This window comes from Neolamprologus multifasciatus, chromosome 5 (assembly GCF_963576455.1).
Source record: "Neolamprologus multifasciatus chromosome 5, fNeoMul1.2, whole genome shotgun sequence".
Taxonomy (NCBI): domain Eukaryota; kingdom Metazoa; phylum Chordata; class Actinopteri; order Cichliformes; family Cichlidae; genus Neolamprologus; species Neolamprologus multifasciatus.
The window spans coordinates 25,290,587-25,315,710 of NC_140443.1; the positions used below are offsets into that span (position 1 = coordinate 25,290,587).

Sequence of the window (25,124 nt, forward strand, 5' to 3'; positions counted from 1 at the left end):
ATGTCATTTTAACTGGGTGGTGAAAGCTGCAAAATAAAGACATTACCCCAATTTTGGATGAGAGGCTAGGGAGGTTCCCCGTCTTTTAACCCAAAAGACCAGCTGAGGGAGAACAAGTGCTACTTAACATGCAGTGGAGCAATGACTCATCTTTTCCTCCTTTGATTTATTCACATTATGGCTGAAATGACACGCATGTTTCTCATAATCCAGAGTAGGGCTGTGCGATATCACCAAAATCTCATATCCCGATATAAAACATCTATCATCCGATAACAATATAAATCACAAAAAATGTAATATTTTCTGTAAATTCTGTGAATCTCGGGTAGGTGAAGTGTTTCCAGCTGGGCGTCTCGTACCTGGAGTCAAGTGTTTTAACCGATGCATGAAACTATACATTTTTAGACATGGGTTGTAACGGCCGCCGTTTTCTTTGTGAGTATTTATTACACGGCGTGCTGCGGGGAAAAGCCTGTTCTAACGTTTGAGTCTAAGGTTTATTTTTTAGCACCTGACGGCTCTTTTTTTTGCTTCTCATCCGTCAATACTCTGCATACTTTTTCACGTGATTCCGTTTATTTTGAAAATTCTCAACAGGATCTTGATCTTTATTGTGAAAGGTTTATGTGGAAAATAAACAAGCGGACATGCGATGGTTTTACCATCGTTGTTGCTAACGACAACCCATAAAAACAGGCGCTTGTCCGTCCGTAGTGTGGTTATATTAAATATAAGAGAAAGAGAGAACTTTAAGAAATTAATATAGCCACTACAGTGACCATCAAAACAATGAAAAAAATATTGCCGTAAACAGTTTATTTTGCGACGCCAGGAAACAAACGATAGCGTAAAATGAAACCATAGACGTTTTTATATCGTCATCCGATATATATCGTTATATCGAACAGCCGTAATCCAGAGACTGATGCTATAACTGGTCCCAGGTTAGACCAGCACTGTCTGCAAAATGCTTAATGCTTCGCAATTGAGCAGCTCATCAATTCTTAAGATAAATGGTCTAGAACTGTGAGTGGTCTGGTCTGAATTAGCATCAATGTGCCTGAAAAAAATAAAATAAATTAATTTTAAAAAATTAATCACATCTTGCAATAAAACAGATTATCCTTATTTGCCTTAACAAATGAAAAAACATTTAATTAAATGCTAATTAATGAACACCTGGCAGGATTTTAACTCTGAGGACTTGGAGGAATATCCCACCAAAGTCTGCATAATTTCTTCAGAAAATGGCAACAACCACATCACATTTATTAGTGCAAAGTGTTTGCACCACACACATCCTTGTGTCCCAAATGATCACCTCTATAACCGCACCTTCTAACAGGTTGACATTTGATGTCAATCAATGCAAAAATGATGTCTTGAATACAGATGGTGTTAATTTGAGGAACACAGAGAGCAGACATCTTAAGAGCTAGTATATGACATGCAGTAACACAATAAACATGAAGGATTATTAATATAGTAATGCACCACTTTGTGTACCCCTGTGTGATTCTAGGTATCTGTAACAGTATATTTCTGCTACACTTACTGGATATACAGGGAGCTGCTGTGAAATATTCATACAGGGATAAGTGCCAATGTGAACCATGGCAAGAGTCCAAAATCACTCATAAGATAACTTATTTCCCTCTGTTCTTCTTGCCATTGAATTTCCAGCTGCATCACAAGTATGTGATTACCAAACAGGAAAGTGGTCATTGGTTTTCATTGTCAGGTGCCCTTGTTACTTACAGAAGAAAAATAAATAAGACTTCAGCTGTGAAAAAGATTTGGAACACAGCCCAGATGTTAGATTAACTTTCATCTCTGTCAATATCAAGTGATTATAAAACACACCCTCAACCCATGCCCACCATCTAACAAACCTAATTAAGTGGTGCCATTAGAGCCTGGATGCTGAAATGAACCATGCTTGAGGACAGGGCAGGATATAACAAAGCGAGTAACAGGGAGGACCCAGACAGCATTTTCAAGAAGGGATCATTTTAAGTGCACCCAGATATACAGAAGAGAGAGGGGAAAGCGGGAAATAAAAATCTCTGGCATCACGTCCCAAGAATGTCAGCAATGAACTTACAGACCACATCCCAACACATAAGAGTCAGAGTCAGAATCACATCCAGACCTACAACAGTACTGGAAGAAAGGGAGAGATTGCTATGGTGAGGGTGTAAACTAGAGAAGGAGGACCTGCACCACAGTCCAATGTGCATGCTCCATCTACATCACATGACGCAATCCCACAAATGAATCTGAAATTGTTCTCTTCTGCCAAAAGTTTTTCTTAAAGGGAAAAAAAAACAGACAGTTAAAGAGAAACCGATGGAGGGGGAGGTTGGGGAACAAAGATGAGTTTTTGAGGGAGTTAGAGAGAAAAAGGAAAAATATAGGCAATGGGTTTTACTGCATACTTCAGGCTGGGTCACTACGAGTACTTAACACATCAAACAAACTGGATCTGGAATGACCCTGGCTACAGAGGACTGTTCTACAATGGAAATACACAGCCTTGTGACTCATGCTTAGAAAGGTATATAGAGTAAAGCCAACAATACCATTTTTTTTTGGGGGGGGGGGGGGGGGACGAAAAAGGAAACTGAAGGAACAAGGAAGGTGGGTCTGAAAATAACACAATCTGGGATTAGTGAGGGGAAAATGTTCAATTGAGATATGACTGGCTTATATATAATATATATATAACTTTTAAGTTAGGAAAAATAATGAATAAATAAATGGAGGAAACTGTGTAGAGAAAACAATAGAACACCCCCCCTTCCAAAAAAAAAAAAGGACAACGTAGACCTAACAACAACAACAAAGCAGACAACCAGAGTCTGTAATGCAGCTAAACAACCGGCTGAGCAGACTAGTCCAGTCCTGTCTCTTCACTTTGCCTCTCTCTCATTCTTCCTCCTGCAGCCTCCATGGGACTATCTCATGCTCTTTTCCTACAATCGCAGGGAGCATGTTACAGCCGCAGTAATAGCACATGACAAGGTGACCTGTGCCCCACACAGGATGGGCTAAACTGGGGTTGGAAAGGGTGGGGGGTCCCATGTCCCGTGTCCAGCCCTATGGTCTCTGCAACCCCCTCCCCACCTCACGCTCCCCCAACACCCAGGCCCCTCTGCTGGCCAGCAACGGGAGAGAGAGAGAGAGAGAGAGAGAGAGAGAGAGAGAGAGAGCGAGAGAGAGAGAGTGAGAGAGAGCTGCAGTGACGGCAGGCTGCCCCCCTTATGCTGGGCCCCTTGCTGGACTCTGGAGGGGAAAGAGACGAGGCAAGGAGAGGCCCACTCAAACACACACCAAAAGTCTTGTTTATGTCTATGTTGAATTTGACAGAAAAATGCACATTCTCTAGCACACGGAGTCACACACGTAGAAAATCCAACTGGACAGAACCGGACACACTACAGACATGTGGGTGAGGTGGATGCAAAAACACTTAGCCGACATGTCAGGTTATATAACCACCATAAAATGCTCTCTCTCATTCAGGAAATAGTCCTATTAAAAGACATAAACTTAAAGAATTCACTGTTTGTATTTCTATAAAGAAGTCAGATTTTGAAAGGTGAAGAAATGTACAATGTCATTAAAATTTTGTACTTTACCTATTTATACTAAAATAAACAGGGGAAAAAAACAAAAACAAACCGCTACATGCAAACTGTCCCAGTTAAAAACAATGACATGGTTTGCTTTCCAGGAAGAATTCATTTCAGCATGACGCACTCCATATACATCATGTTACCTGTGTGATGCTTCTGGCCTAGAAAGCATCAACCACAAGATGTAAAAGAGGACCCAAAGACATTAGTGGGAACTTAACACTTCATTAGTCTTACAGGCAACAGAACATAAGTGTCAAAAAGCATGCATGCGCAGAGGTACATATAAGTGGGTCTTTACAGCCAAGCACAGCAGCTTCTCTCTTTCTATAGGGTCACATGTAAGAGGAAGCAACCAATTACCGTAGTCATGAAACAGAGGAGGGGGCTGGGGTATTTCAGTGTGTAGGAGACCTAATAGGTTATGCTATCACCACAGCATACCCCTCAATAAACAACCTGCTACCTGTTACTGTAAATAATGACACAAACCAGGCCTTTTTCGTAGCTTCCCACGAACCGTCTGTGCTCAGTCCTACAACAAAAATGATTTACGTCACCGAGCCTAGTTTGTCTTGATTTAGGTTGAGTTCAGGCCCTGACCCAAATAATACCAGTTCTTGAGTAAATTTCCAAGTTGTTTGAATTCAGAACATCATTAATCATATGTTAGTTAAGACACTGGAAAGAGACAGACCATTTATTTCACAATGCGAGGTGTGTACGCTGATACATTAACAGGCTCACTAGAAATCCAGTCTAATCCAAAAACACTAATTTTACAACCTTCTGAGTTTCTGTTGACATCAAAAGGCTGACAGTTTCTATTTTAGGTCTACTATTGAAGTCATACATATTGTGGAAATAAAATCCACTCCGATTTCTATAATTATTTCATTAGTCCTTTATTTATCCAGGTTAAAATTTCACTGAGGTTAAAAACTCATATCCAAGAGAGACCTGGCATCATAATAAACATAATAAAGTAGAATCATCACCTTAGACAAAATTTACAAAAACTGAAACTTTGTAAATGTCTAAGAGCTGGTGTTTTGCCTGGAATAGAATTTACAGCTATATGTAATAAAGTGAACAAGTGTGTATCTCCCATTTTTTCATCAAAAATGGATAGCTGTGAGCCCACTGGGAAAATAAGCAGTATATATACCCCTTGCTATTAGTTTTACCTGGACCCATAAGTTAGTTAAATGAAGAACAGGGGTAGGCAACCTGTGAGCAGCAGGTTGTTAAAATTTCAGACTTGAAAGAGACAGGAGGCTTGTGTTAATTAAGGGTGTCATTATTCTTAAATGGCTCCATTCCCCATTACTATTAATGCGAGTGCTTAAGGTGTAGTAGTATAAATAATTCCAGCCAAGCAGAAAGCAGTATGTATTGTGTTGTGTTACAGTGAAAGGGATTCTGCTCCCATGCTCACATAACAGTAGTAGCACAGAAAAAGCTGAATTGTACACCAAGTACATCAAGTCACTGCAGCTTCTCAGTATCTTATCATGTTCTTGTTGAGCCAATAAAATGTCAGCTGATATCAGTTTGTTATTAAAGGTGAATAAGCACGCAGCAATTTAATATTAATATTTTCACTCTGTAAAAGTTTTTATGGGGACATATAACAATAAATTTTAAGTAACCCTGATATTCACTTTTGCATATAAACACACCTTAGTTTTGGGACTGTGACTGATTTAGGTAACTTTCCAAAATTTTAAAACTACTGACGCTTTCACTGAAAATTAATTTAACTTGTCATGGGGTAATTAACTTATAATCACTCGGGTCCATGTTTTAAAAAAAACATCCAGACACTATGGGAAAATTTGCGTATGAACAAAGTTGCATAATTTCTTAGTGTACCAATATACTATTGCACATTGCAAAATGTGATTTAAAAAACAAAAGAGAAAGAAAAGTCTCACCTGACGCTTTAGCATGTCCTTGCACAATAGGTAAGACGTGAAACCCTTCTTCAATTTATCCCAAGTTCTTAATCCTGTTTAACAGAAAAGCAAAAATAAAGTGCAAGACGCAAGTCACTGAGTGGGCCTTTTCCAACGGTACCTGACCTGCAGTTACTCTTGTTTATGTAACGCTGAACTATTTTCAACAGCAACGTACTTACTCCGGGGTAATCATATAGCGTTGAGTGCGGGAACAAACACCGTGATAGAGCCACAGAGTGAAACTGCGCTAAATCAGTTTCTTCTAAAGTCTCGAGCGACTGAAATCACAACAACTCAACTCTCGACTTTAACATTCCTCCTGTGTGTGCGAGTTTCATACCTCAGCTCAACTTTTCCCCATCAAGACCGAGTTGTTTTTAATCCTCTTTAGTCGTCGTTCGTCGTAGTCGTCGTCTTCATGCTCTTGCAAAGTATGTCCCCTCCATGTTGACGAGAGGCAGGTTAGCTTAGAAAGGGAAGACGAGCGCGCGGCACCAAACTCAGAAACGTGTGGAGACTTCGGGGAGAAAACGTTAAACTCGTACGCCCTTCCAGACGTTGGCTCACACAGCAGCCGCGGTAGTAGCTAACGTTAGCGTGGCTAGCTTGGCTGCTTTAACCCTAAAACGCGGCACCAAGTTCAGCCAGCCCATTAACCGTTCTGCAGCCGAGCTCAACGAACGAGCCGCGGGGGGAACGGTTAACACGCAACTGGGTATCACTCAACAGGCAAATGCACGTGCCAAAATGATAATAACGCAATAACAGCGACGATACTCCGACGAGATTTAGGCTATCCCTCCTTCTTCAGGACCCAAATAGATGGCCATTACTTTTTTTTCTTTTTTTGTTATGCACCGCCCCCTCCCTAGGACCTCTACGGGAAAGAGGGATTTCCCCCCAGCCCCTACGGCAACCAATCACGCTTGGCCTTGATGTGTCTCCTCCGTTGTGGTTGGCCACGCGTCTCTCAAGCTCTAATCTGTTCGGTGGGCTCCGGTGCCAATAACTCGGAGTTCCGTCCCCCTCAAACAGGGGTGTGTCGTGACGTCAAAGGTAACGAAGAGGTAAACAACTTTGACCGCGTGAGGTTTAAAGCGACACCGTTTGTCTGTGATCCCTGATTCAACGGAGACCCGGTGTGGGGATTACCGTGCTTAACATTAGACACGGTATGTCGTCCCAATAGGTGGAAATTGCCTCTCCCGGGCCGTGTTTTTTTCACCTACACAGGAATGTCTTTGTTTGCAGCTACGTGTAATATGAACAATATTGATTAAAAACGTAAATATTGCCACAACACCCTCGCAAACAATAACACACATCTGAAACAATAACAAGAGTTCAATCTGGCTCTAAATCTTTTATTTTATGAATTTAACCCCGCGATTTTTTTTTTGACACTTCGCAGATGTGTGCATTGAGGCGTGCGTATAGGAGGGGTGTGTCTACTCTGCAGTACACTGGTAGGCTGGAGACGCAACGTCGCTGCATGGCGATGTTGCCATACATTTACAATACACCAGCGGTGGCCGAGTGTGCTAAAAACAAAAACAAAAAACCAACCCAAAAAAACCCCTAGACGATTACACACCTCCACTACACGCTTTCACAAGCAAAATACGGTCAGTATCTTGTGCTCTAGTGCATTTATTTATTTTGTATTCATTTGATTATTTTGTCGTAATTTGAGTGACGTTTCTTCGGAAACCGGCTTTGTGCGTGAATAATCTCTGGGATGTAGTTAAAATGGTGGTGGTGTGTGTGGTATTAGGGCCAGCGCTGGGGGGCCTGAGTGAAGGTCAGAGGTGTGTCTGTAATGTAAACACCATAAAGGTCTTAGATGTGGAGGGGAGAGGGAAAAAGAGAGGCGGCCTATCCGGTCCCAAGTATCCTTTTCCAACTAATTGTAAAAACAAGCGGTAGATCTGTGCCAATTGCAAAAAGAATGTCGATGTCAGTGCGGCTTTGAATATGATATTTTGTAAGCTCCTGTTCAAGTCTTAAGGTGTAATTTTTGCCGTTTTACAAGGCCTGTGTTTTACTGTAAAAAATAATACCGCTTTAGGATATATTGTGCATGAGCTTTACCATTTTATATATTACTTGTTTGTGCTACCTTGAAATGATAATACAGGCACACACACACACACACACACACACACACACACACACACACACACACACACACACACACACACACACACACATAGGCCTATCTTACAAAGTACATGGACATGTTGCATAGCCACCTCTGTTCATCAGATTGTATCACGTACTTTGCTGCCTCACAAGCCTTCCAATTATCTCTGCATTGATCTAACAGTGCTCGAGCCACAGTATATTGTGCACTGCTGTTCTGTTTTCTAAATCCCCTGTGAGTATAGCTTTGGCTCTAAAACAGCAAGAATTTTTTTTGCAACAAACATTCCCTAAATATTCTGGTCCATTCCTTGTCTGAGGGTTTTTACATTTGGTACCCCCTGTTTGGCAAGGATTAGGCACAGACCACTAAATAATTTGACTTGAACCATAAAACCCAAAGGTATGTGCAGAGTTCATTGTCGACTACAGATGTTTTTTATGCCAGGTTTTCTATCTGCACCGCAGAACTAGCATATCCAGAGCCTGCCAGCACCTTAGATATGTGTCATAAGCTTATTAGGTGTTGATTCATGTGCAGTAACTGGTAGTAAAGTGTGTGGGTGTTAGGTTAATGCTCATGGAGAGTTGATCCTTGTCCTGTGGCTTGGGCTATTTCCAAGTCTGGCACCAGCACTGGATCAAACCATTCTGCTGCAAGGGGTTTATTTGGCTCCACAGCACCCATGTCAGACATGTATCCTGGCCCAGCCATTTTGTGTCCTCAAATGCTCCGGCACTTCTCCGTGAGCTGGCTTGCTGTTTGGAAACCAGGAGAGTGGAAATAATAAATCAGAAACACTGACCCACTAAAACTATGGGAATAGTTTTCGTGGCACTAGTGCAGACACATAAATAACTTTCATAGTAACAGAGCTTAAACTGAAATATGCTCTAAGGACAGCTCGATTTCACTTTTGGCTATTATGCCAGGACACCAGCTGATCACACAGCCAAACTGCAATGGGGCTTTATGTGCACTTTGTGTATTATAATGCATTATGATATTTTTATTTTAGCAAGTAAAATAATTTGCTGAAGTGACAAATTTTACAGAGCAACTGCAAATCTATTGTGCAAAATAGTGCTGATGCACTGAAAGTGGAAAATTAATAAATTACAGAGGACGTTTGAGGGACAGGCTCAGAGGTCTGACAGCAATTGCAGAGCCTCCAAGGAAAGCCCAGCAATGCCAAATGTGTCTGCCTTTCTCCCAAACAAACACATTCTACGTGTCTTTTGAGAAGAAGAAGAAATAGTATATCTAACAGCACTCAATTATCCAGAGTGATCAAGAGTGGCCTTGGGTCCACCGGATCATGTAAAGTACCTGAGAGCTTTTGGAGCTAGATTGTGAAATCATGTGTTGATCAGCTAGTAGATGTCCTGCTGTGCAATGCTCATGCATCCATGTTATGCCTATGGAACTCAGGATATCCTGCTTGAGGCTCTGCCACCCTGTTCCACTTACATCTGTCATCATCGCATGCCTCGGGCTTCTGGTCAGAGCCCTCATGGGCTCACTTCCCCCAGGCAGTGTAGACGGTCGGCACTTTAGACAAGCAGCAGATCAGCTGAGGGTGCCAGCACTTTAACCCCACAATGCACTGTCTCCCAGAGAGAAAAGCAACAAACTGTAAGTGAGAAGATTGTTGATTACAACAAAGCATTCATTATAATTCCCCTCATCCACAGGGCACCGTGTCTGAGCACCATTATGTGCAAGTGAATCCTATACTTGGTGACAAGCAGGCTACTGGTGGTGAAAATGGGCACTTCCTCCACTGTTGTTCTCAGCAGTGCATGCTAACACCTACGGCAGTTCTCAGTGATCACACATATCTGTGGCAGAGCCTCATGTTTATCGGTATGAGAATGACACAACAGCCGCCACAGTTCTCACTGAAGAAGAAACAAGTCTAAATATTTCTGCACTTCAGCAACAGTCCAGTTTTTGGAAAAAAAAAAACCCCAAAACACAAAACACATATCTGGATGCAGAAATCACAAACATAAATCTGACAGTTTTGGATAAAAATATAGTCGTGTTATGAAAAAAATACATTTTTATGTAGAAATGTAAATCCATCCACATATTTCTTGTGATATGGTTTCAAGTGACGAGAGTGGAAGTACATGCGGCCATTGCCAGGAAAGAAGAGCCCCTTAATATGGTGACAGGGGAAGATGAAAGGCATGATGCTGGGATTCAGGAAACAGCAAGGACAAGGAGGAAACAACATGATCAATATGTGTGATGTGGAGTCAGCACTTTTCGGTTCCTTTGGCTCAGTATTACTGGGTAATGTAAACATCAAATTCAACATGGCTCTGAACATCTTTAGAACCTTTGAATCTGCTTGAATGAGAGTAACTGCAGCAGCTGCATCACTGCATGGTGTCCGGGCTGCGCCATGCTGAACTGTAAAACTATACAGCAGGTGATGTAAACAGCACTGTTTTTCAGCGGCAATAAATGGCCATCCCTCTAGAACATTTACCACAGGAGGTGCGTGAAGGAGAGCAATAAAGTCAGGCAGGACCAAAAACAACCCAGTTCTCAACTTTGCTTTCTTCTTCTTCTTCTTCTTCTTCTTTTAATTTAAAATCGCTGCTACAATTTAATTTGCAGAGCTAGCAGGTTCAGAACAGTATAACCATCAGTCTGGTAAATTAATAACTGAATATCGCCTTTGCCCATTCCGCCTTCAGTACCTGTACTACTATATACTAATTTTAATGTACCTTTGTTTGTATGGTCTGTTGAAGTCAACAAAACAAATGCAGTTCTTATTATATGTGACTTAGACTTTAGTGATCTTTAGTCTGCATTCACTCTCTGACTTTATAAATTCCTTTTTCATCTTCATTTTTTTTAAATGTATTTTATAAATGTATTTTTTAAAATAATTATTCGGGGTTGGGCGTTAGGACATGGAAGCTGTTCCTGGACTTTATAAGCCACGCACACAAACACACATTGAAGACAGTTACGTGAGTTGTTACATGATCCGCTTCTTGACTATAAGGGTGCGGCGAGACCAAGCATGTTTTTATTCACAAAAAAATCTTAAAGAGAAATCTTAAACCTCGACTTGTACTGTTTTCCCTTCAGAACCTCGCCAGGAGTAGCAATGTGGAGATCCAGTTGCTTATTAAAGTTCCTCTAGTTCCCTCTTCTGGAAGAATCAGGAAGGACATGTCTACTCGTCACACGTGGGTCCTTGTGATATAACAAAGCAACAGTACTAAAGCCCACAGGGTTAGATTGCTTCAGAACAGCGTAGAGCTATTCAGCCATAAATCCCTGCGTGCCTGCCAGCAAAATGCATTTTTATGCAGTAGTTGAGCTTATTCCAGCAATCATAACAAAGAAGCCTTTTGTTGTTTCAAAGAAACGAACGGGGGAAAAATACACAAGTATAAGCAACTTATGGCTCTCAACCCTTTCAGTTGATTTAAAATTTGAATATTGGACAGAGAACCTGCTAAACAACTGGGCTTGAAAAATACATAGGTGTGCGGTTATTAAGTACCCTGGAACACCTGATGTAATTACTGTGTCGTTATGTTCATTACACAAACCCTTACCTCAGTACACTATGTCCATGGCGCTTCTAGTGTCGATTTGAGTTGATGGCTTGCGACTTATTTTCTTGGATTAATAATTTCAAATGTATGTAATATTTCTCACCTATAGTGCTATTGGTTAAAAATAAAGCCTCGCTTTTCACATGCACAAAGCTTCACGGTATATTAGTTTATAAATTTAACTGAATCCACACTTAGCGCTAATGAAATTGGGGAAACTTTATTTTGAAAACGACGCTTTTATTTTGTCAAGTCGTATCGGATAACGAGTAGCTAGCTAGATTCTAAAGTGATTATCCCGTACGATACAGGATTGTATTGTTTTCATCAAACATGTCGGTTAGGCAGACGTGGTGAACAGTTTGCATCTTTACATCGATGCTTCGAATATAACGAATTAGCTTTTGTTTCTTATTCCGACACGGTCAAGTCTCTGAAGCTATGATTGTTAGCTTGGTTAGCTTTATATATACGTATATATGTGTGTAACCAGCAGTGTCCGAACACCAGGTAGTTGCAGCGAAAAGCCCAACGTTAGGCAAGATATAACCGGAGAACTAATGTGTTTAATCCTAAACGACAGGTTAACAGCGTAATTATTACCAGTGCGGACATTGGAGGAGAGTATGATGAAACATATATACGTGTACTTGAAGCCGTATGTGCGCAGCGCTAACGTAACCGGTCCCATGGTGTAATGGTTAGCACTCTGGACTTTGAATCCAGCGATCCGAGTTCAAATCTCGGTGGGACCTCGTCCTTTTAATCGATGCGTTGTGATTCCTGTCGTGCCTAAATTATGCGTTCAAAGGCTGAGATGCACCAAATCAAACTGGCAGCCAGATGTTTGCAATTAGAACGTCACAACTAAGCTATCACCTGTTCTTTGTAAGTAACACAGAGAAGATGATCCTTTAAACTGAAATTGTCTCAAGATGTGCGTAACTTATAACTTTAATTATGAAGACACTACTTGGTTTCAGAACACTTGCTTTAATGTTCTTGTCAAATATGACATACATCATTCTTTTCACCACCTCAGACACCTAAAATATATTACTTCTTGTACATAAAAATCCAATATGAAAAATAATAATTGTGCTGAAGTCACCTAGATACTGTTTCAGTGTACAGAAAAAACACAAATAGCAAAATGAAAAATATATTTCAAAAAAGAAAAAGCAACAGTTCAAAATATCACAATAGTCTTTGGTTTTAAGTGAAACAGTTCACTCATGAAGTGATTATTAACTAAAAACTTCTCTATGCGCTTTTATTATGACATTACCAACATAAGAAAAGTTGTTCATATTCATGTAATGCTTATGACCTCTTAACTTACTGCATGTTTGTTAAAATCTATTTTAAGATTATATTTTACATTACAAAATTTTTTGCTAGATAGTCTGCATTTTAAATTCTGGTTAACATAATGCTCTATTGTAGTTAGACCTTTATTAGTATTCATGCTGTGAGGACAAAACTGATAATGTTTCACTTTTATATGTAATGAGTGAGTTAAACTGCAGCCACACCTTTGCCTTAGATCATCAGAATACACACTTTCATGAATTCACTTGCTTTACTCTTTCTAGTGTTTCATAAGTGCAACTATACCAGTTTACCCTTGAACACATGACTCTTACTTCCTGCCACATTCTGAGCCCTTTTTCTTCAGCTTTTGATACTGATGTATGGAAAATGTTAGGAAAATAACATGGATGCTTGCTCATGCAGTTTCAAAAGTTTGTTCATCATGTGAACAGTTTGAAAAATGATAACAAATAAATGATTTTAACAACAATAATAAAAATAAAAGATACAAACACAAAACAAATTAAATCTCTTTTTCAGTCTTATTCAGCAAATATCACCAAGTTTAGGTCAATTATTGGCTATTCCTCTAAATAATACTTTGACCTACAGAGCAGTGATTTGTCAGAATTAGATTCTCTTATAAAAACAGTCATACAGCGAAGTACAGTGATGCAAATTGTGTAAACGCAAACAAAAATGGTATATACACACACTTCATGAGAAAATATGTCAAAAACCATTTTAATGTCTTCCCCAGATCCCTAACAGTCCAGAGAGGTTTTTTTTTTCCAAAAAATTCTCAATTTTTCTCATCTCCGTAGCTGTGGTCCCAGCATGACTTTGTTGATAAAGTTGACAATTGCTACAGCTGGTTGCTCGGGGTCCATCTCTGCAAACAGGTGACACACGTTCTCTGTAGCAGTGCCTGTCCGTCTCGCCACAAAGCCAAACATCCTGCACCAGAGGGCAAACACAAGAGTTCAAAAGAAAAAGCAAACCCCATTTAACACTGAGGGAAAGTCAATTGTCTTTTGAAAAGCGAGTAGCAAATCCAATGGTGATCAATTGCCATGCAAAGAAGCACATAGTGCCAGCTGGTAATGTCACTGATAAGGGAAAAACACTGCCACACAAGCACTTACTTGCTTGACGTGCTATCAGAATTAGTCCACCTGAAGCACGGGTACACAAATAGAGACAAAGTGACAAGGACACAGAGACTGTTTTACTAGGGAAAAGAGTAGCAATATACATCCATTTCTCACATAAAAAAGCGAATATGCAACTCACAAAGAGAACTTATATTAGAAAAATATAAGTCATTACAGCAGCGACAAACACACGTCTGTTCCCACCTTTACTAAAGATAATCAACAGTGACATAGAAACAAGGGTAGTTTTTTATTAACATGGATGAAACTGGTTTTAGTTTATCAGCGACCCACCTCTGATCATGAGGATCAAGACTGCTAAAGGTGATACTGTTGATTGGGTAGTGTCTCCTAAAAAATAGCCTTTGTAAACATACATAACATTAAGAGCCTTTGTCTGTCATGAAAGAAAGACTTCATACTTCCTATGGTTGTTTAATACAATAACAAATACCACAAAATTTACGAATAATACTCATTAAATGAAACTGACGCTCTTCCTAATATGTAACATTGTAGTGATTCATAAGTACCTTCTTTTGCTGTCGGTTAGTGTGATACCCTGAGAGGACACTTTGAAGTGGACCATTGTTGCCACTGGACATGGGTTCAGAGACAAAGTGAACTTCGTTGCCTTAGAAACTGCTTCGGGCCCAGTTAACGACTCTGTTTCCACAGAGTTCAGGTAGAGGACGTTGCACGCTGGTTCATTAGGGAAATGACAAAGATTATTATTATTATTCATATTATTCTTACAGGTCAACGTTGTGAAAATATGGAGCTTGAGAAGTACCTGCTCCTTGTTTGAGGAGCTCAGCTGCAGTGCTGGTATTTGTTGCACTCTGCATTTCCTGAAGCTCCCCAACCAGATCTGAAACATGATGAATTTCATTTAAGGCTGTAAAATGCCTCCTATTCACAGAGGAGCATTTAACTGTTCTCCTATAATAGATTTAGTTTTCAATCTAATTAAACAATTAATACCTTGTTCTGGGATGTGAAGAGGACATGGCAAAGAGATGGGAGTAATTGAATGCTGGTACACCAAGGCGGATAAACTTCCTGAGACAAAAAAAAAGGTAAGAAGATTGCAAATGTGACAGATTAGAAGGGATTAAAACACAGAAAGGCTTGGAATGTAGTAAATATTCAAAAACTGTATGTAGATTAAAATGCTAAGTTTATCACACAACACTGAAAATGTGAAATAAATGGCAGCATTTGCATCTACAGTGTAACTAACCAAAGTAGGACTCATTCTGACAGCCCTTGATCTTCACTCCTCGCGGCCCAGACTCAATCAGGAAGTGTCTCACCAGCTGTTCCAGAGGATCCCCTGGGAGACAGGAGATTTAAAAGGAAGGAAGGATGAAAAAGGGCTTATTTTGCTGCCAAAAATCTTCTATAAACATAAACCAAAATATAGCATAATGTAGCTGATATCTTTTATTCTGACCATATTATATTTATTATGTTCACCATGAACAATTTTAATACATTAACACACTGTATCACCATTACAAAATAATTTATTTGGTGTTTTTCAAAATGCAGCCATCAGTGTGTCTTTAGATGCTTGTCCATTTTATTTCTTTATTTCTTTCTGTGTTCCAGTTTGCATGCTTTATGGGCCCTTTATACCAGCCGTTTTCAACCTCACAAACAACACTGCATAGCAAAAGTGCCATACATTCTTTGGCGCAAGTGGTCATTTCGGCTGATTATGCACCTCTCAACTTTTGTAACTTCACCCAGGATCTGATTTATTTATTTATTACCAACAGTTTAACTATATATCAGTGCAGAAAATCATAGAAAAATTCACTCATAATACAAAAGGAGACATTGCAACACTGGTTTTGACTTCCTCTGATTTGGAGGTTTTGTCTCAGTGGTGACACCTATTGTTCAGGAGAATACTGCAGTGACAAGTTGTGCCCCAGAGCAGCGGTCCCCAACCCCCGGGCCTCGGACGATACCGGTCCGTGAGTCGTTTGGTACCGGGCCGCGAGAGTTGAGGCTCAGGTGTGAAATGTATGGTTTTCAGGGTTTTTATCGGTTTTCAGCGTTATTTTGTTATCGTTTTTATTGTTAACTCGGTTGTCCTGGGTCTTTTCACGTGTGTTATGAATAAATCTTCTTTTTTTTGGTACTGGTACTAGTTTTATTTTGATGTATTTATCCGCGACACCTTAAAGGCCAGTCCGTGAAAATATTGTCGGGCATAAACCGGTCCGTGCCGCAAAAAATGGAGGAAGGAGGAATTGAGGCACAGAGGTGTACAGTGCTGTACTGAAAACGTCCGGACGTCTGTAGTTTGCATGGAAGACGCTGAAATATATGCAAACATTTGCCAACTGCTTGCTGCAAACCATATGCAAATCAGACACATGAACTGTCAGCCTTCAGAGTAAAAACATTATGCTTTCTGAAATGTATGGGTTGCAGTAGTAAGGCACAATTTTACTTTGAATGCAAAGGTTCTCTGTTTCCAGTTTGTGTTGCACTAATTCAAGTTTTACTGTCTCTTGTCGAGTAGTCAATGAGTGATTGCAGACAAGTTGATACCTTCCATGCAAACTACTGTGTGCAGCAAACATTATTGTTTGCAGTTATTGCCTTGGTTACTAGCAGATTGCTGCTAACAAAGAGGTTTTAGCTGCAGCAACAAATTTCACCCAGCAGCAGCCAGCAACCTCCAGGAACTGCTTGTCAAATGGTTGGGCAATACACCGGTTCACTAGTGAGAGGTTGCCTGGGGGTCACCGACCAGTCTCTAAGCCTGTGTGACTGAGGCATTATAAACAAGCTAAACTTATGATAGATACCTTTGCTCCAAGAGAAGTTGGCATTAGGAGGAGGGGTAGCCACCTTGAGAGCCAGGCCATAGGCACCCTGGAAGGAATTGCTATCTCTGATGAGGAAACTTCCTGGCTCCTTGTCCTTCAACACAGCTATGGCTATGGTAGAAACATTAGAGCTATGATGTAATGGCCCAAAATAGACACACTGACCATAATACGAGTTAAATACGAACCATCCTGATGTATTAAGTGTTCCCGATACTACCAATTCATGTTTCATTAAAGCTCTCACCTTGGTCTCTGGTGATGCCTGGTTTGTACCAGTACTTGGAGCTGTCCTGGACAAACTTAGCATTGACCCTGATGTCTGGCTCCTCCCGGCAGCTGTGCTGTGCAGACCCCCTCCTCTGGTCTCCAACAGCAGGGGAGAAAGTAACATGATGTGTGGAGGAAGGAGCTGAGGAAGCCCGAATTAGAGAGTTGTGTCCATTTAGGGATCCTGCTGTTGTGGAAAAGCGTTTCTTCTCTGGGAGCGGTGGCTGGATGGCAGGGATAGTGACTGCAGTGTACCCAGTGTATGGAACATGGGGGACATTTAGTAATGAGTAGTAATAGGATGCTGAGGGAAAGTTTGGTGTATGGTATCCATCAGGAACAGGTGAAGGCGGTTTGGTGTCAGCTGAGCTGTCTCTGTCTGGAGTCAAGCTTTGTCCTGGTGTGCCTGTAGCAGATGAGGAGTGCAGAGGAGAAGACTGTAGCTCCGGGGAACCAATAGGAGAATTTGGGAAAGTGGTGGAAGGGCTAGAACTTAAACTAGTTGCTGGATTTATGGATATGCCTCTGCTGCTGTCTGATGGGCTATCATTAGGGAGGGCAGAACCATTGAGTTGCACTTGAACTGGGGTGATAATGACAGTTGCATAGCTTGAAGCATGTGATGTGTTAGATCCATGTGCATGTCCCGTTACCTTGACTGCTCCAAGCTTACCATCAGGACTGCTACTTTCAGAAGACTCACCTGATGTTTGCATTGGGTTGACAGGTATGATTGAACCTTGAGTTTGTGTTTCTGTTGGTTTCACATTTTTGTTACTTGCACTGGACTCTTGAGGTGTTGATGTGTCTTGGCTTTGAGAAGGACTGTCAACGTTTACACTAATGAAAAGACCACATATGATAATTTTCTTCATATCTTTATATGTAGCTGTATTTTCCAGAATTGTGAGATGTCAGAAAGCAAAGTTTCACTCACCTGTCTTCTGTGTGTGTGGGGCTGCTGCTACCAACCAGTGTGTAGTCATGGTCAGAGTCTGGTCCAGGGGTGCTTGATTGTCCATTAGAATCAGACTTAGTTTCTGAATGTTGGGATATCTCATCTTCTGCGTCTGTCTTGGCCTTTTCGACTTTGATAAGAGAGATTAAAATATATGAGATGAAAGTATAACATAAGAGAGTGATGATGATAAAAGAAGGGGAAAAAAGCATGTTAACCCATCCACTTAGTCCTTTCCTCTACCTTTGCAATGCTCATTGTGCATTTGGTCTCTGGATCCCAGTGGGGTTTTGGGCAGCTTTCCTTTTGCAGGTGATGGGCTATTAGCAGGTAGAGGGGAGGCTGATCCAGAGTGATATCCTGAGGCATAACCTCGGCTCTCATGGCTTTCAGCTGGAGATGACTCATAAGGTGAGCAGGGGCAGGAGTGGCGTGGCTGTAAGGGCGTGTGGTATCCACTGCTGGCTCCATCCCGTATATCTATTAGTGACTGGGGGATTGGGTAGTTCTGGTGAGGTGCAACAACAAATCTAGGGTGCTCTAGATTTGGACCTCGGTCCAGAGAGGGTTGGTAGAGATGAAATACAGGTGTATTGGTTTTGCACTGCCAAAATTCTGCCTCTTTTGCTATGTCCCATGGATTTTCAGTTTCCCATTGTGGAGGTACACCTGTTCCTTGAGACCAGTGTATTGTTTCTGATTGGTCTGGGTAAGCTGAGTGTATTGTTTTAAGTGAGGCTGATTGGTGTTCACGTCTGCAGGAGCAGTCTTGCCAGGGACAACCAGAGGACTGTGCAGGAGAGCCAAAGAACATCTCTCTGTAAGGGCTTGATGGCTGCGGCTGGTTGGATAGATGAGACCCTGGGATGTGGCTGGAATAATGAAGAAGGTGACACTCTTCCCCAGTGCAGAGTCTATTTGAGGCTGGCAGGGTGTGGCTGTGTGGGTGTGCATGATCGCGAGTGGAATAAGGGTAACATGGCCTATGGACAAAAGGTAGAGGTAGAGGGGGAGTTGAACGTTCCCATGGCAACTCTGGTAGAGGATGGGCACTGTGGCGATGACAGAGCTCCATATGAGCTGAATGAGGATGAGGGGACACTGATTTGGATGGTAAAACTGGCAGAGTTTGACTTTTTGGATGATTTTTAATGCTTTTGCAACGTCCAAGACAGTGACTGTTGGGAAGACAGGTCTCTCTGTCCCTCTCCAACCCCATGTCACCACACTTTATACTTGCTTGTCCGCAACACAAGTGCTCTCGTCTCAGCCCTCCAGGACCCAATGGGTCTGTATCATCTAATATAGCTGTTTCTCTGTCCCTTTCTTTTCCTCTTGTCTTCTCTTTTGTTTCATCTTCCCTATTGCTTCTCCTCAATGGATAGTCAATATTATCTCTTTCATTAATGGATAGAGCGGTGTCAGCCAGGTGATCAGAGGGGACTGAGGAGTAGCTGGAATTTGAGGTGTAGGTGAGAGTCTTGGATTGGGTGGAAGTTTGAGTCTTCACTGTTGGGCTGGTAGTGAGGCAGCCATTGGTTGATGCTGGTGAGGCAGTTGCTCCTGGTCCACGTCGCTTCCTCACTTGGGCGTATAAGCTTCCATCCAGCGGTCCCCTTGTATGAAAGATATCTAATAAAAACAAGATGGAAATCTGATTCCTCCTTCTTTATCTAAAGCTCATAGTCAAAATATGAAGAAAGCTCACCTTCTTTCTATTCTAATGTTTCTTTCAGGACACAAGAAAAAGAATCCGGTCGTTAGCAGGTCTAAAAAATAGGTAACTACAACCTCAGATGAACTACAGAATATGACATACTACACTGGGTCATTATTTAGCCGACTAATACTGAGCTAAAATGAAGAAACAGTGTGTCAAAAAATAAGTATATTACTGTTTCTAGAGAAATTAAGGGGACAATTAGTCCAAACCTCAAACCAGTTGAAATGCTGTGGTGAGAACTTAAGAGAGTTGTGCATAAATGAATGTCTGCAAACGTCAACGAACTGAAGCAATGCTGTAAAAAAGAGTGAGCCAAAATTCCTCCACAACTATGTGACAGACTGATAAAGTCATACCAAAGATGATTACTGCATGCTATCACTGCTAATTGTGGTTCTACAAGCTACTGAATCATGGAGTGTACTTAGTGTTTCATTGGACTGCGTCTTCAGTTGATCTGAGGTTGTATTTATCTCATTTTAAGCCCTGGTAAGGACTAGATGATTTTTTTTAAAAAATAAAACAGAAGACTTAACAGAATTTGACCATGGCTGTAGATCTTAGATGTATATGTAAAGCTTTTCTTACTTTCCATGCTGTCTTCATGATGCAGATTGAAATTCTCATAGGAGTCCCATCTGACAACAGGATCCGAGGTGTTATATTCCACTTTGATGGAGGTGTCATTCTGGTGGTATTCTTGACCTCAAACACAAAGTTTTTATTTGAAACATATTTACACATAACTCATTACTAATATATTAGATTTTATTAGTATTTATGAGTGGTGTCCTGTATGTGTATTGTTTTTACTTTATATAGCTATTGTATTAAGCCTGCTGGTATAGCAGAAGCTAAAATCAAGGAGTTTCATGCCGTAGAATAGAACCATAAAGTGTTGAACTTAATTTAAAATGAGAAAGAAGAGACTGGGTGCGAGGAATGCATGAAATGATTCAAAGATATGCAGGTAACAGTGATATTTACCTTTTATTTTTTCTGGTCCATTAGCGAAGATAAACTCCACTGTAGCATCGGGGGGGAACCTGTCATCTACAGAAAGGCAAACATAAAGGAGTGACTAAAATATCCAGACTGTAACTACAGAGAGACACCAAAACAAAGTAAATAAATAAAGATACTTGCTTTTACTCTCAGCATAATGGAAATAAATAGGCCAAAAAAGGAAACAGAGCACGGCACATCATAGAAGTCTATCTAAAATTAGCTTGTTTTTTAGTTTCATACATAAGTGTGGATTTAATATTAGTTGTATATTTTATGCATGAGTCAGCATGTAGCACTTAGAGGTACTGTCCTTAGCCTGCTGCTTAGTGAACCACGTTAAACCATTTCTGTTTCATCTAAGCTGACGCTGTCCTTTGCTATTTGTCTCTGAAGACAAACAAAACAATGGTCTGAGGATTAAGTGGGTCTTGAATAATACAGTCATGTAAACAATTTCAAGTTAGCAGCAGAATTATACAGCAGAAAGTTTCCTTTTTGTAGTATTTTATGCTGTGAGGCAGAGTCTAAACAACCATGCTGCAGTTATTTAGAGTACTAACAGTACCAACTCCCCTTCAAGATGGGGTGGAGCCAAAGGATAGCAAAGGGCGGCAACAATGACACAGACTAAAGTTTTACAACCACACACAGCAAGTAAACATCAAGTAAGCCTGCTGGGGGTGCTATGCACATAATTACAGGGATAGAGTTACAAACAGTAAATGCTCCTTTTCAGAACCATTGTAGCTATTGTCTTTATATGTGCACATTTCAAAGAGCACAAGTCATTTCAACAGTAATTATGTTATGAGCTTTACTAACAGTTACAGAAGAAAACGTTTGGCTAATGCTCCAGTTTTAAAAGAAAATTCAATTAAGAGTGACATAAAAAGCTTGTGATTGCTCAAAAAAGTTGAGAAACACTTTGAAAATAAATCAGATCTCAACAGGGAAAGAAATAATGCTGGATATCTGTCCTGATATGACTGGGTAATGTGAAAGAAAGGATGCCACATCGTTGGATGGGAAGAAAATTATCACCATGTCAAAGACACCTCAAAAATCAAAGTGAAAAAATTATGATGCAGCAGGCTAGTCCAATTTGTAGAAATTTCATTGCAGTCAAAATTGTAGTCAGTAGTTTGTATGAAGCTGGGCATTGTCGTGCACCAGGAGGAACCCAGGACCCAGTGGTCTGATAGTGGGTCTAAGGATAACATCCCGATACATAATAGCAGTCAGGTTGCTGTTGCCTAACCTGTAGAGGTGTGTGAGTCCCTTGATGGATATGCCTCCCCAGACCATCACTGACCCACCATAAAACTGGCCATTTTGAACAATGTTACAGCCAGCATAAAGTTCTCCATGGCTTATCTGGTTTTTTTCACATCTGTCACATGGGCTCAGAGTAAACCTGCTCCCATCATCTCAAATGCCAGTGAGGCTCCAAGGTGCCAGGCAGTGAGCACAGGGCCACTAGAGGACGTCAGGGCCTCAGGCCACCCTCATGAAGTCTGTTTCTGATTGTTTGGTCAGAGAGATTCACACCAGTGCTCATCCGGTTTCTCTTTGCAGAAAGGAGCAGATACTGGTCCTGCTGATGTGCTAAGCACCTTCTACAGCCCTGTCCAGTTCTCTTAGAGTAACTGCCAGTCTCCAGAAATGTAACTGGCCAAATCAATTCTCTAGAAGTTTAACTGACTTAATGCTATACTTTGATTAAAAACACTGTTCTTTTCATTTTTGAGCAGTGTAGACATAAGGAATGATGACATACCTCTACATTGCTGTTATGTCTGCAAAACAAATGCTTAAAGTGAGTTACAGAAAAAGTGACGTTGTCTGAAACAACTGACTGTAGTTACCAGCATCAGTTTCTATGCCCAATTGTCTGACTCTGTCATTGCTTCAAGCTGGCATTTTTTTTCTTGCCATTCCATGCTCCTCCAAACAACTGACAAACTTTGGGCTTGTAATTTTATACCTATGCAGGCTTGGTCGAGTTCACTCTTGCCAAACCACAGCTGGGCTCCATGAACAGTACAGGTGTGGAACTGGACTCTAAAGACCACCTCTCTTTCTGTTGCTCGTCTCCACCAGTGGTAGCACTTTACCTATGGACAAAGATGCATATAAAAAAGCAGTGTACAACGATAGTCTCAAGATAGCAGCCCCTTAAACTGAGATAAATAAAATGCCTTCTTTTATTCCTGGGCTGCTAAGGACTTGAATATTTTTATCCTCTTGATGGGAGAAAATGAGCATGCAGTCTCTGGAAGATTTAACGCTTAAGTGGTTTAAAAATAATAAAGCACTGTTCAAAAGTAAAGTTACAAAAGTGCATCAGAGTCAGGAGGGCAAAAAGTATTTTGTGTAGCCGTTTTGTTAAGCGTGGATAAAATCCTCTGACTACAGGATTTAGCTAAAAAAACATGCAGAAGTGTTGCAGTTATTGCAGTGATGTACTGTATGTATTTGTGGATATGGAGAGGATATAAATCAAAGAAAGGTTGTAAATTAGTGACATACAGTTAATCATGTGCTATTTCTCACCATAATGTCCCCCTTCAATAGTAGTGCTGGCTCCATAGTCACGCACAGCTTTCTTGCCCTGGAGCTTTGTGGATCACTAGACACACACACACACACAGGTACACGCACACAGAGTAGAAAAAATGGACAGTCCATCTTAAAATACATAAAACAAGTCAAAACATGCCACAGTTGGGTAAACACTGGCAAACAGCATACGCTTTAACATAAGCAGAGTCCCAGCTCCACCTAAACACAGACAGAGTCAACATGTGCCAAAGAGACTGAGGGAAGGAAAGACGTCTGCCCGCAGGAGGTGAGCTGAAAACACACACAAATATAGCTGACCAGTTACTTACTAGACTCCTGAGGTATACACCAGTTGAAGAGACTGGTAGATTTTCAGGAAAGGAAAAAAACCTGCAAATACAGAAATAAGTTTAGGGATAATAAAAAGGATAAGAATTTGCAGACAGAGGCTTTGTTGTTTTCTCTACCCCCCCCCCCCCCCACCCCAACAGTCAGTGTTGTAAAACACTGACTGTTTCCACTTTCACACTGAAAATTACCATTTAAAAAAAGTGCAGCCTATAAAACTGACCTCCTCCTGCCTGGAAGTTTGGTAGTGAAGGAATGAGGATTTGGTGCAGGAACAAGGGATTGCTGTTCATTTTGATGGTACCTGACAACAAACCACCAAAGTAGTAGATGTATCTGTCAAAGATAGGTGAAGAAATGGTGTGATGACACGGTGACTGAGGTGATAACTGTAACACAACAAGAAAAGATTAATGGCGGGCGGAGGAAATGGATGATATGCAGGGGACTGACACCTCTTCTGAGAGGGCTGCAGGGAAGAGGAGACTTTATCTTCACAGAACTTCCTCATGGCCAGTGTGGTGAGGGCCTGGTCGGCTCTGTGAACACGGGCAGAAGTGTATTAGTTTTGAGCTTGATGTTGATGAGGTGTATGCTAAGAGGAAGTCATGAAATCTGTTGGTGGCTTTATCTACAGATTTAAACAAATCCACAAAGATTGTTTTAGTGGCTTTTTTGGACATAAAGCAAGGGCTCATTTGTACAAACAGTAGATCCTTTCATATGCTGGCATATTGAGGCTAAGAGCAGACTAATAATCAAAATGCAGATTACCCTGCTGATATCTTGCTGTAGTGCATATAGGCTGCCACAATGACCCCTGTCTTTCCTTTGTTCCCCTGTCAAAACAAAAATCAAAGGGATTATCAAATCAGTTTTACTGGTGTTATAACTTTTTAACCGCTAAGGAATCAGATGAGTATTCAGACTACACTGACTTTGCAGTGGAGGACCACTACATTGTTTGGGTCAGAAGTTAGCCACGTCTCCATGGCCTTACAAACAGCACAGATCCTGTCCAGGGGTGGAGCATGAAGATCGGGCCAGGCGTAGTCCTGCACCTGCATCGCAGAGGAAGATATTTCAAATACTAGTGGTTTTATGCTTTGTAAAGTATTTTCATTAAGCCTAAATATACAGTGTATAAATGTACCTACAGTATATCACATACATTGCTCATGCACTTCGGTCTTAGTAGCCTGAGTTATGTGTCAGATGTGAGTGTCTGTACCTTTGGGTAGAGTCTGGTGATGTCATGTCTCTTCTCTGATAAATTTAGAAGCTGGGGGAAGGCAGAAGAAATTTAAAAATCCAAAACGCCGTTGCTTGAATCTAATATTAAACATTGTTATGCCTGTTTTGAATTTTATGTTTCTTATTGTTTCAGCCTTTCACACTGACCAGAAACTTATCTTGGTGCTTGGATTTCAGCATGGAGGCCACTTCCTGTAGGTTTCTGTGGTACTGCTGCTCCTCCAGGTCTGGCAGGAAGAAGACTGAGATGATCCTCTCTGTGATGTAGGTGAGGTCAAAGTCGTAGTGGCGCTCCATCACGTGCTCCATCACCTGTTCCACGCTTTTACTTCTGGACATTGTGAAAATC

The 25,124-nt window shown here is 41.0% G+C and overlaps 2 protein-coding genes, 1 long non-coding RNA gene and 1 other non-coding gene across 7 annotated transcripts in view; 2 read left to right on the top strand and 2 right to left on the bottom strand.

Moving 5' to 3' along the window:
• LOC146518834 (vitamin D3 receptor B) overlaps window positions 1–6,437 on the bottom strand; it is a 33,336-nt gene extending 26,899 nt beyond the window's left edge. Inside the window, exons 1-2 of the mRNA XM_085160363.1 lie at window positions 5,943–6,437; window positions 5,579–5,652 (exon numbers count right to left, since the gene is read on the bottom strand). The gene's annotated coding sequence lies outside the window, so the exon portion shown is untranslated. The remainder of the gene's footprint in view (window positions 1–5,578; window positions 5,653–5,942) is intronic.
• A 145-nt stretch (window positions 6,438–6,582) lies between these two features.
• Window positions 6,583–25,043, top strand: LOC146518835 (uncharacterized). The gene is made up of 2 exons (XR_014874202.1): window positions 6,583–7,227; window positions 24,909–25,043. It is a non-coding gene; the product is annotated as an uncharacterized LOC146518835 (long non-coding RNA).
• trnaq-uug (transfer RNA glutamine (anticodon UUG)) lies at window positions 12,019–12,090 on the top strand. Its single transcript has one exon. It is a non-coding gene; the product is annotated as a tRNA-Gln (tRNA).
• LOC146518837 (tensin-2-like) overlaps window positions 12,315–25,124 on the bottom strand; it is a 31,787-nt gene continuing 18,977 nt past the window's right edge. For 3 of the 4 annotated variants that reach the window (XM_085160346.1, XM_085160344.1, XM_085160347.1), the window contains 22 exons: window positions 24,923–25,106; window positions 24,753–24,803; window positions 24,460–24,582; window positions 24,296–24,360; window positions 23,977–24,060; window positions 23,745–23,857; window positions 23,503–23,563; window positions 23,165–23,240; window positions 22,596–22,725; window positions 20,591–20,656; window positions 20,192–20,308; window positions 18,124–19,512; window positions 17,860–18,010; window positions 16,900–17,762; window positions 16,632–16,763; window positions 15,047–15,139; window positions 14,788–14,865; window positions 14,597–14,674; window positions 14,337–14,505; window positions 14,098–14,166; window positions 13,795–13,824; window positions 12,315–13,606 (listed from right to left, as the gene is read on the bottom strand). In XM_085160346.1, coding sequence (XP_085016472.1) covers window positions 13,462–13,606; window positions 13,795–13,824; window positions 14,098–14,166; window positions 14,337–14,505; window positions 14,597–14,674; window positions 14,788–14,865; window positions 15,047–15,139; window positions 16,632–16,763; window positions 16,900–17,762; window positions 17,860–18,010; window positions 18,124–19,512; window positions 20,192–20,308; window positions 20,591–20,656; window positions 22,596–22,725; window positions 23,165–23,240; window positions 23,503–23,563; window positions 23,745–23,857; window positions 23,977–24,060; window positions 24,296–24,360; window positions 24,460–24,582; window positions 24,753–24,803; window positions 24,923–25,106 — 4,267 coding nt within the window. In that variant the 3' untranslated portion in view covers window positions 12,315–13,461. The remainder of the gene's footprint in view (window positions 13,607–13,794; window positions 13,825–14,097; window positions 14,167–14,336; window positions 14,506–14,596; window positions 14,675–14,787; window positions 14,866–15,046; window positions 15,140–16,631; window positions 16,764–16,899; window positions 17,763–17,859; window positions 18,011–18,123; window positions 19,513–20,191; window positions 20,309–20,590; window positions 20,657–22,595; window positions 22,726–23,164; window positions 23,241–23,502; window positions 23,564–23,744; window positions 23,858–23,976; window positions 24,061–24,295; window positions 24,361–24,459; window positions 24,583–24,752; window positions 24,804–24,922; window positions 25,107–25,124) is intronic. The other variant, XM_085160345.1, reaches the window with a different exon arrangement.